The sequence below is a fragment of the Salmo salar genome, chromosome 09 (genome assembly GCF_965601325.2).
Source record: "Salmo salar chromosome 09, fSalSal1, whole genome shotgun sequence".
Taxonomy (NCBI): Eukaryota; Metazoa; Chordata; class Actinopteri; order Salmoniformes; family Salmonidae; genus Salmo; species Salmo salar.
The window spans coordinates 159725654-159738056 of record NC_138299.1 but is presented as its reverse complement, the minus strand read 5'-3'; the positions used below and the strand labels follow the sequence as shown (position 1 = coordinate 159738056).

Genomic DNA, 12403 nt, shown 5'->3' with positions numbered 1-12403 from the left:
AAACCTCTTTAACTCTCTCTCTTCCTCTCTCTCTCTCTCTCTCTCTCTCTCCAGACCACCTCTGCTCGCTGTCTGTCGGTGAACGAAGTGTTTATCTTCTGTGGCTGTGCAGATGGTACCGTCCGACTCTTCAGCCCTCAGAACCTTCATTACATTACCACCCTGCACCGGCCACACTGCCTGGGAGTGGACATCACACAGGGCCTTCAGCCAGGGTAAAGTATTGTCTGATTGGTCATTTGGTTGCGGGACATTACATGCATGATGTTTGTTTGTTTTTGTAATGCGTCACACAGAAAGAGGGACCGACGGAGGTTAACAGAGATGCTCAAGTGACACGCGTTACAGATGAAACAGACAGGAAGAGACATTTGTCCCTAGTGATACTCCTCATTACAGATCAGACAGGAAGAGACATTTGTCCCTAGTGATACTCCTCATTACAGATCAGACAGGAAGAGACATTTGTCCCTAGTGATACTCCTCATTACAGATCAGACAGGAAGAGACATTTGTCCCTAGTGATACTCCTCATTACAGATGAAACACAGACAGGAGTTGACGATCGGGTGAATCAGGAAACTGAAGCTCAGAGTTCTTGAGTTAGTCGTATGAACAGTGGATGGTTCAGTAATTGGAGCCCGTTAAGAATGAAAGCACTGCAAGGTCAATCCAACGTCTGCATTGACCGTGAAGAATTTACGGCCGTATGACCTCTGCAGAAGTCCGGGCATTCATACTTCTCGCGTTTCGCAGAGTAGCGCAGGGCAGTTATGAAGTAAGTTGTCAAGGAAGTGAGTTTTATTTTTTTATACAAGACCTCCCGCCCTCCACCGACCATCAACCAATCATGTAAATGCGGAGCTATACGGAGCCCTCTGCGTTGTTAAAACGTTTGCGAGGCTCACAGCGATGGAGTACAGAGCTCAATTTGACATCTGCATGCGTCCGGAGGCTCCACCTTCCATACGGATTCTCCGACCCACGTTTTCGGATCAGGCATACATTACATACGACAGTCCTGGTGTCTGGACACCAGAGAAGCATGACGATATCGGTCTGCTTTTTAGATCGGATTAGAATAATGTATTGTTGTGTTTTTCTTCTCCTGACTCCTTACAGGCATCTGTTTGTTGTTGACCCCAAGGCAGAATACCCAGACACCTTAGCCTTGACCTTTGACCCTGTAACCTGTCACCTGACCTGTGTGTACAACGACCACAGCGTGTATGTTTGGGACGTCCGTGACATCAAGAATGTCGGGAAGGTCTACTCTGCTCTCTACCACAGCGGCTGTGTCTGGAGTCTAGAGGTGTGTGTGTGTGTGTGTGTGTGTGTGTGCTGACTTTGTTGTTGAGACTCAGCTTCAATACAGGTATTTTCTGTATCATATGGATGGAGACAATTGTAGCCTCGCTACTGTATGTAGCCTGTTTTTTTTACTGTTTTGTTCACCTAATACCTTTTTTTGCACTATTGGTTAGAGCCTGTAAGTCAGCATTTCACTGTGAGGTCTACTACACCTGTTGTATTCAGCATTTCACAGTAAGGTCTACTACACCTGTTGTATTCAGCATTTCACTGTGAGGTCTACTACACCTGTTGTATTCAGCATTTCACTGTGAGGTCTACTACACCTGTTGTATTCAGCATTTCACTGTGAGGTCTACTACACCTGTTGTATTCAGCATTTCACTGTAAGGTCTACTACACCTGTTGTATTCAGCATTTCACTGTGAGGTCTACTACACCTGTTGTATTCAGCATTTCACTGTGAGGTCTACTACACCTGTTGTATTCAGCATTTCACTGTGAGGTCTACTACACCTGTTGTATTCAGCATTTCACTGTGAGGTCTACTACACCTGTTGTATTCAGCATTTCACTGTGAGGTCTACCTACACCTGTTGTATTCAGCATTTCACTGTGAGGTCTACTACACCTGTTGTATTCAGCATTTCACTGTGAGGTCTACTACACCTGTTGTATTCAGCATTTCACCGTGAGGTCTACTACACCTGTTGTATTCAGCATTTCACTGTGAGGTCTACTACACCTGTTGTATTCAGCATTTCACTGTAAGGTCTACTACACCTGTTGTATTCAGCATTTCACTGTAAGGTCTACTACACCTGTTGTATTCAGCATTTCACTGTGAGGTCTACTACACCTGTTGTATTCAGCATTTCACTGTGAGGTCTACTACACCTGTTGTATTCAGCATTTCACTGTAAGGTCTACTACACCTGTTGTATTCAGCATTTCACTGTGAGGTCTACTACACCTGTTGTATTCAGCATTTCACTGTGAGGTCTACTACACCTGTTGTATTCAGCATCTCACTGTGAGGTCTACTACACCTGTTGTATTCAGCATTTCACTGTAAGGTCTACTACACCTGTTGTACTCAGCATTTCACTGTGAGGTCTACACCTGTTGTATTCAGCATTTCACTGTGAGGTCTACTACACCTGTTGTATTCAGCATTTCACTGTGAGGTCTACTACACCTGTTGTATTCAGCATTTCACCGTAAGGTCTACTACACCTGTTGTACTCAGCATTTCACTGTGAGGTCTACACCTGTTGTATTCAGCATTTCACTGTGAGGTCTACACCTGTTGTATTCAGCATTTCACTGTGAGGTCTACTACACCTGTTGTATTCAGCATTTCACTGTAAGGTCTACTACACCTGTTGTATTCAGCATTTCACTGTAAGGTCTACTACACCTGTTGTATTCAGCATTTCACTGTGAGGTCTACTACACCTGTTGTATTCAGCATTTCACTGTGAGGTCTACTACACCTGTTGTATTCAGCATTTCACTGTGAGGTCTACTACACCTGTTGTATTCAGCATTTCACTGTGAGGTCTACTACACCTGTTGTATTCAGCATTTCACTGTGAGGTCTACTACACCTGTTGTATTCAGCATTTCACTGTAAGGTCTACTACACCTGTTGTATTGAGCATTTCACTGTGAGGTCTACTACACCTGTTGTATTCAGCATTTCACTGTGAGGTCTACTACACCTGTTGTATTCAGCATTTCACTGTAAGGTCTACTACACCTGTTGTATTCAGCATTTCACTGTGAGGTCTACTACACCTGTTGTATTCAGCATTTCACTGTGAGGTCTACTACACCTGTTGTATTCAGCATTTCACTGTAAGGTCTACTACACCTGTTGTATTCAGCATTTCACTGTAAGGTCTACTACACCTGTTGTATTCAGCATTTCACTGTGAGGTCTACACCTGTTGTATTCAGCATTTCACTGTGAGGTCTACTACACCTGTTGTATTCAGCATTTCACTGTAAGGTCTACTACACCTGTTGTATTCAGCATTTCACTGTGAGGTCTACTACACCTGTTGTATTCAGCATTTCACTGTGAGGTCTACTACACCTGTTGTATTCAGCATTTCTCCGTGAGGTCTACTACACCTGTTGTATTCAGCATTTCACTGTGAGGTCTACTACACCTGTTGTATTCAGCATTTCACTGTGAGGTCTACTACACCTGTTGTATTCAGCATTTCACTGTGAGGTCTACTACACCTGTTGTATTCAGCATTTCACTGTAAGGTCTACTACACCTGTTGTATTCAGCATTTCACTGTGAGGTCTACTACACCTGTTGTATTCAGCATTTCACTGTAAGGTCTACACCTGTTGTATTCAGCATTTCACTGTGAGGTCTACTACACCTGTTGTATTCAGCATTTCACTGTGAGGTCTACTACACCTGTTGTATTCAGCATTTCACTGTAAGGTCTACTACACCTGTTGTATTCAGCATTTCACTGTGAGGTCTACTACACCTGTTGTATTCAGCATTTCACTGTGAGGTCTACTACACCTGTTGTATTCAGCATTTCACTGTGAGGTCTACCTACACCTGTTGTATTCAGCATTTCACTGTGAGGTCTACTACACCTGTTGTATTCGGCCCACGTGACTAAACTTTGATTTGATTTGGAATTGCGCTATGCTTCTGCCCATTTACAAAAGTTACAAAATGCAAGGCTACTTCCTGGAAAATGGCGCATCACTTTCCTAGCGTATCACTGTTTAATAATTTTTTTTAATTTAGACATACCCTGACATGGATCTGTCCCGTTCCTGTCTGCCCCCTGGATCTTTCCTCACCTGCTCTTCAGACAACACCATCCGGCTGTGGCACAGCGACCCGGGTCTGGTGCAGGGAACCAGCTCCGTCCGTAACCTCTACAGCCACGTGAGTCTCACTGCAACCCGGCCAGGACCTCCGTCCAAACCGGCCAACGTTGTGGCATTGTTCAATCAGAGTCTTGGTTTACAAATGACTACCCACACTTACTGGTTCTGTCTGTCCGTCTGTCTGTCTGTCCGTGTGCTGGTTCAGGATCTGTTGAGGATTGTGTACGTGGGGGAAAACACCCAGCATCTTCAGACGGAGGGGGAGAGAGGAGAGGGAGGCGGAATGGACGCTAAGTCAGGGATCAGAGTCCTGGGCATCAGTCCTGATGGACAACACCTGGCAGCTGGAGACCGCAACGGAAACGTACAGTAAGCACGCGCACACACACACACACACACACAGTCAACATGACCACTGAGATATCATGTGTTCTGCTGTCCAGTATATTCGGTCTACAGTTCATGGATCAGCTGCAGAAGATTGAAGCCCACGATTCTGAGGTGCTGTGTCTGGAGTTCTCCCCTGCAGAGACGGGTGAGTTCTGACTCGACGGGGGTCTGGGGGACGGGTTCTGACCCGACGGGGGTCTGGGGGACGGGTTCTGACCCGACGGGGGTCTGGGGGACGGGTTCTGACCCGACGGGGGGGCGGGTTCTGACCCGATGCCAACGCCATTTCCCGCGTAATTGATTTTACAAACACAAAGATCCTGCATGTAGTAACAGACTATCTGTCTGCATTTATACAGTCGTACCGACACTTCCTGTTTCCTTCACAGCTGTCATTTAATTTGTGTTTGTATATACGGTATGACGGTGGATGGAAATGTGGTTCGTGTTTTTACGGTGAATGTGTTTTGAGTTTCAGGTCTTCACCTGCTGGCGTCGGCCAGTCGAGACCGTCTGATCCACATCTTCAACATGGAGAAGAACTACAGTCTGGAGCAAACTGTCTATGACCACTCTGCCTCCATAACAGCTATCAAGTTCACTGGTGCACGCACACACACACACACACACACACACACACACACACACACACGGAGAACACACACACACCCGAACACACACACACACACACACACACACACACGATCACACACACACTATGAGAAGGAGCCAAAACCCAATCAGACAACATGTACTATGGGGGGCTGGGGAAGAGACGTCTAACTAGGGATTTGTGTCCTCCCGTTTCCTGTGTGTTGTAGGTGTCAGCCCAGAGGTCCTCATGGTGAGCTGTGGTGCTGATAAGAGTATCTACTTCCGCACTGCTGAACAGGTGAACCTCTATTTACCCTCGACCCTCTCTATATAATATATACCCTCTCTATTTACCCTCGACCCTCTCTATATAATATATACCCTCTCTATTTACCCTCTATTTAATATATACCCTCTCTATTTACCCTCGACCCTCTCTATATAATATATACCCTCTCTATTTACCCTCGACCCTCTCTATATAATATATACCCTCTCTATTTACCCTCGACCCTCTCTATATAATATATACCCTCTCTATTTACCCTCGACCCTCTCTATATAATATATACCCTCTATTTACCCTCGACCCTCTCTATATAATATATACCCTCTCTATTTACCCTCGACCCTCTCTATATAATATATACCCTCTCTATTTACCCTCGACCCTCTCTATATAATATATACCCTCTCTATTTACCCTCGACCCTCTCTATATAATATATACCCTCTATTTACCCTCGACCCTCTCTATATAATATATACCCTCTCTATTTACCCTCGACCCTCTCTATATAATATATACCCTCTCTATTTACCCTCGACCCTCTCTATATAATATATACCCTCTATTTACCCTCGACCCTCTCTATATAATATATACCCTCTATTTACCCTCGACCCTCTCTATATAATATATACCCTCTCTATTTACCCTCGACCCTCTCTACATAATATATACCTTCTATTTACCCTCGACCCTCTCTATATAATATATACCCTCTCTATTTACCCTCGACCCTCTCTATATAATATATACCCTCTATTTACCCTCTTCATATACCGTAAATTCCGGACTATAAGCCGCAATTTTTTCCCCAGGCTTTGAACCTCGCGGCTTAAACGATGACGCGGCTAATATATGGATTTTTCCCGCTTTCAATTAAAAAAAACACATTCTGTGACGTGCTCAGTTTTTTGCCGGCATGAAGCTTTCATTAGACCAATGAAATTGCCGAACGGGTTAAGGTCAAACAACTTTTTTGTTTACTGTTTAGATTAAATCGAGCGCTCTCAAACTTCCCATCATTCTGATTACGGTAGTCATTTTGTCACCCTCATCATGGCAAAGACACGGAGAAATGCATATGATGCAGCTTTCAAGTTGAAGGCGATTGATCTGGCTGTTGGAAAAGGAAATAGAGCTGCTGCACGGGAGCTTGGTCTTAATGAGTCGATGATAAGACGTTGGAAACAGCAGCGTGAGGAATTGACTCAGTGCAAAAAGACAACTAAAGCTTACTGCTAATTTTTATTTTTGTTACAAGCCGTGTTTCGTTAAAGCCTATTTATTTTTGTTACAAGCCGTGTTTCGTTAAAGCCTATTTATTTTTGTTACAAGCCGTGTTTCGTTAAAGCCTATTTATTTTTTGTTACAAGCTGTGTTTCGTTAAAGCCTATTTATTTTTGTTACAAGCCGTGTTTCGTTAAAGCCTGTGTGAAGTTCATTTGTTTCAATGTACCAGTAGGCACCTGCGGCTTATAGACATGTGCGGCTTATATTCAGGTGCGCTTAATAGTCCGGAAATTACGGCAATATATACCCTCTGTTTTTACCCTCTATCTATATAATATATAGTCTGAATGGTCATATACCCCTCTCTCTCTATATATATATAACATACCGCTCTCTATATATAATATATAGTCTGAATGGTCATATACCCCTCTCTCTATATATATATAACATACCCCTCTCTATATATAATATATAGTCTGAATGGTCATATACCCCTCTCTCTATATATAGATCTATCTATCTATCTATCTATCTATCTATCTATCTATCTATCTATCTATCTATCTATCTATCTATCTATCTATCTATCTATCTATCTATCTATCTATAATATACCCCTCTCTATATATATATATATATAATATACCCCTCTCTCTCTATAATATATAGTCTGAATGGTGATATACCCTCTCTATATATATATAATATATAGTCTGAATGGTCATATACCCCTCTCTCTCTATATATCTATCTATCTATCTATCTATCTATCTATCTATCTATCTATCTATCTATCTATCTATCTATCTATCTATCTATCTATCTATCTATCTATCTATCTATCTATCTATCTATCTATCTATCTATAATATACCCCTCTCTATATATAAATATATATATATATATAATATACCCCTCTCTCTCTATATATATATATAATATACCCCTCTCTCTCTATAATATATAGTCTGAATGGTAATATACCCTCTCTATATATATATAATATATAGTCTGAATGGTCATATACCCCTCTCTCTATATATATATAATATACCCCTCTCTATATATAATATATAGTCTGAATGGTGATATACCCTCTCTATATATATATAATATATAGTCTGAATGGTCATATACCCCTCTCTCTCTATATATATAATATACCCCTCTCTATATATAATATATAGTCTGAATGGTCATATACCCCTCTCTCTATATATATAACATACCCCTCTCTATATATAATATATAGTCTGAATGGTCATATACCCCTCTCTCTCTATATATAGATCTATCTATCTATCTATCATATACCCCTCTCTCTCTATATATAAATATATATATATAATATACCCCTCTCTCTCTATATATATAATATACCCCTCTCTATATATAATATATAGTCTGAATGGTCAAATTAAAATGTATAGAAATGCATTCAAGTTGGAATTGCAGCATTAACCCACCTGTCTCCCCTCCCTCTGTCTCCCTCCAGTCTTCGGAGGGGCTGAACTTTGCCCGTAGTCACCACGTAGTGGAGAAGACCACTCTGTATGATATGGACCTGGACGCTACTCACACACACACCGCCATCGCCTGCCAAGACAGGAATATCAGGTACACACACACACACCGCCATCGCCTGCCAGGACAGGAATATCAGGTATCAAATCAAATCAAATTTATTTTTATATAGCCCTTCGTACATCAGCTGATATTCTCAAAGTGCTGTACAGAAACCCAGCCTAAAACCCCAAACAGCAAGCAAAGCATGTGAAAGAAGCACGGTGGCTAGGAAAAACTCCCTAGGAAAAACTCCCTAGAAAGGCCAAAAACCTAGGAAGAAACCTAGAGAGGAACCAGGCTATGAGGGGTGGCCAGTCCTCTTCTGGCTGTGCAGGGTGGATATTATAACAGAACATGGCCAAGATGTTCAAATGTTCATAAATGACCAGCATGGTCAAATAATAATAATCATAGTAGTTGTCGAGGGTGCAACAAGCACGTCCGGTGAACAGGTCAGGGTTCCATAGCCGCAGGCAGAACAGTTGAAACTGGAGCAGCAGCACGGCCAGGTGGACTGGGGACAGCAAGGAGTCATCATACCAGGTAGTCCTGAGGCATGGTCCTAGGGCTCAGGTCCTCCGAGAGAAAGACAGAAAGAGAGAAAGAGAGAATTGGAGAGAGCATATTTAAATACACACAGGACACCGGATAAGACAAGAGAAATACTCCAGATGTAACAGACTGACCCTAGCCCCCCGACACACACACACACCGCCATCGCCTGCCAGGACAGGAATATCAGGTACACACACACACACACCGCCATCGCCTGCCAGGACCAGAACATTTTAGAAATGTACCTGATGTTTTTCCCAACATGCATTGGGTGCGTAACCTGATTAGGGGCGTCCACCCACGGTGCTCAGAATGACAGAAATCACCTTTTACATTGTGGTTATTCATCTTACACAGAACATGTAAGTCCAGGATGCAACGACGTGTTTCCTTACTTTGCACTTTGAATATGTTACAGTAACTGTCCACAAGACCAGTAACAAACAGCAACATCACCAGCCAATTCATAGGCAACTTGTCACTATCTAGTTTGGGGAAGTACATTTTTCACCATTTTAAAATGAACCTTTTTTAAAATGAAGCATTCCCATGCATCATCACATTTGTAGACTTATGTAAAATAGTCATAATTTATGCTAATAATAGAACTCAATTACTGTTAGCAAAATAGACTGTTCAATGCATGTTTGAGTCCTTGTAGGGTAGAGGCCTGGGCTGTAGGTTTCTGAGTCCTTGTAGGGTAGAGGCCTGGGCTGTAGGTTTCTGAGTCCTTGTAGGGTAGAGGCCTGGGCTGTAGGGTAGAGGCCTGGGCTGTAGCGTAGAGGCCTGGGCTGTAGGGTAGAGGCCTGGGCTGTAGGTTTCTGAGTCCTTGTAGGGTAGAGGCCTGGGCTGTAGGTTTCTGAGTCCTTGTAGCGTAGAGGCCTGGGCTGTAGGGTAGAGGACTGGGCTGTAGGTTTCCGAGTCCTTGTGGCGTAGAGGCCTGGGCTGTAGGTTTCCGAGTCCTTGTAGGGTAGAGGCCTGGGCTGTAGGTTTCCGCGTCCTTGTAGGGTAGAGGCCTGGGCTGTAGGTTTCCGCGTCCTTGTAGCGTAGAGGCCTGGGCTGTAGGTTTCTGAGTCCTTGTAGGGTAGAGGCCTGGGCTGTAGGTTTCTGAGTCCTTGTAGGGTAGAGGCCTGGGCTGTAGGGTAGAGGCCTGGGCTGCAGGTTTCTGAGTCCTTGTAGGGTAGAGGCCTGGGCTGTAGGGTAGAGGCCTGGGCTGCAGGTTTCTGAGTCCTTGTAGGGTAGAGGCCTGGGCTGTAGGGTAGAGGCCTGGGCTGCAGGTTTCTGAGTCCTTGTAGGGTAGAGGCCTGGGCTGTAGGGTAGAGGCCTGGGCTGTAGGGTAGAGGCCTGGGCTGTAGGGTAGAGGCCTGGGCTGTAGGGTAGAGGCCTGGGCTGTAGGGTAGAGGCCTGGGCTGTAGGGTAGAGGCCTGGGCTGCAGGTTTCTGAGTCCTTGTAGGGTAGAGGCCTGGGCTGTAGGGTAGAGGCCTGGGCTGTAGGTTTCTGAGTCCTTGTAGGGTAGAGGCCTGGGCTGTAGGTTTCTGAGTCCTTGTGGCGTAGAGGCCTGGGCTGTAGGTTTCTGAGTCCTTGTAGGGTAGAGGCCTGGGCTGTAGGTTTCTGAGTCCTTGTAGCGTAGAGGCCTGGGCTGTAGCGTAGAGGCCTGGGCTGTAGCGTAGAGGCCTGGGCTGTAGCGTAGAGGCCTGGGCTGTAGCGTAGAGGCCTGGGCTGTAGCGTAGAGGCCTGGGCTGTAGCGTAGAGGCCTGGGCTGTAGCGTAGAGGCCTGGGCTGTAGCGTAGAGGCCTGGGCTGTAGCGTAGAGGCCTGGGCTGTAGCGTAGAGGCCTGGGCTGTAGCGTAGAGGCCTGGGCTGTAGCGTAGAGGCCTGGGCTGTAGCGTAGAGGCCTGGGCTGTAGCGTAGAGGCCTGGGCTGTAGCGTAGAGGCCTGGGCTGTAGCGTAGAGGCCTGGGCTGTAGGTTTCTGAGTCCTTGTAGCGTAGAGGCCTGGGCTGTAGCGTAGAGGCCTGGGCTGTAGCGTAGAGGCCTGGGCTGTAGCGTAGAGGCCTGGGCTGTAGTTTATATCAGATATGTTCCTTTTTGCACAGGATAAACACATTTCATGTAATTCTACTACACTTTGACTGGAGACATTAGCAGAATATTTTGATAGAATAAATTGCAGGGTAACATACTCTGCTGACACTGACAAACAACCAATAAAAACAATGTTGTCCATATAATAGACCAATGAGAAGGAGAGACACTGATGTTGTCCATATAGTGGACCAATGAGAAGGAGAGACACTATGATGTTGTCCATATAATAGACCAATGAGAAGGAGAGACACTAAAATAACATGACGTCCATCTCAAGTGGAGGAGGAAATTATTGTCCAAAAACAAACTTAAGTGCCACAACAATGGTGAATGGGGTCAGTACCACTCACTGGGGATAGGCCTGATGCTCTCTGCTAGAGCCAATAAGATAGGCTATAGGCCTGATGCTCTCTGCTAGAGCAAATAAGACATGCTGTAGGCCTGATGCTCTCTGCTAGAGCCAATAAGACAGGCTATAGGGCTGATGCTCTCTGCTAGAGCCAATAAGATAGGCTATAGGCCTGATGCTCTCTGCTAGAGCAAATAAGACAGGCTGTAGGCCTGATGCTCTCTGCTAGAGCAAATAAGACAGGCTGTAGGCCTGATGCTCTCTGCTAGAGCCAATAAGATGGGCTATAGGCCTGATGCTCTCTGCTAGAGCCAATAAGATGGGCTGCAGGCCTGATGCTCTCTGCTAGAGCCAATAAGACAGGCTGTAGGCCTGATGCTCTCTGCTAGAGCCAATAAGACAGGCTGTAGGCCTGATGCTCTCTGCTAGAGCCAATAAGATAGGCTGTAGGCCTGATGCTCTCTGCTAGAGCCAATAAGATAGGCTGTAGGCCTGATGCTCTCTGCTAGAGCCAATAAGATAGGCTGTAGGCCTGATGCTCTCTGCTAGAGCCAATAAGATAGGCTATAGGGCTGATGCTCTCTGTTGCTACCAATAAGACAGGCTATAGGCCTGATGCTCTCTGCTAGAGCCAATAAGACAGGCTATAGGGCTAAATGTTAGTTTGGCTCAATTAAATAGGAACACTCAATTAAATACGAACATTTTGATAACTAAAATACATTTTAGTCTTTTCATTGTCTTTTTTTAACAGCAATAGCTATTTTGCTTTCCAAACCTTATTCCTCCCCCCCCCCCCGGGATTCAATTTACAAATACTGTGATATGCCTGGCTGGGCCTCTACTGTTCACTCACAGTCACAGCTCAACAATCATTTAATTTGGTATTTGCCGCGCGTGCTGTCCAATAGTACGCTGCCTTTCCTTCTGACGGTAGGACCAGGTTCCAGATATACTGTAGGCAATGCGATTTAAAACAGTCCACATCTTATTTAAAGCTAGGGGAAGCTAATGATCCTTTGTTGCCAAATCGTGGTTTTATTAGCCTATTCTGAGTGATTTTTCTTTCTTTCTTTATAGACATGATGAGGCTATATAATAAAATGTCCTCCCCCCAGCGTTATGGATGCACCGCCTATGTCAATCTACTATCTACC

The 12403-nt window shown here is 44.6% G+C and overlaps 1 protein-coding gene across 1 annotated transcript in view; it reads left to right on the top strand.

The window, feature by feature from the left end:
* wdr62 (WD repeat domain 62) overlaps positions 1-12403 on the top strand; it is a 61231-nt gene that overhangs the window by 16924 nt on the left and 31904 nt on the right. Inside the window, exons 8-15 of the mRNA XM_014215449.3 lie at positions 55-215; positions 1123-1312; positions 4100-4243; positions 4391-4554; positions 4629-4720; positions 5054-5179; positions 5397-5467; positions 8187-8308. Of these exons, the coding sequence (XP_014070924.2) occupies positions 55-215; positions 1123-1312; positions 4100-4243; positions 4391-4554; positions 4629-4720; positions 5054-5179; positions 5397-5467; positions 8187-8308 (1070 nt within the window). The remainder of the gene's footprint in view (positions 1-54; positions 216-1122; positions 1313-4099; positions 4244-4390; positions 4555-4628; positions 4721-5053; positions 5180-5396; positions 5468-8186; positions 8309-12403) is intronic.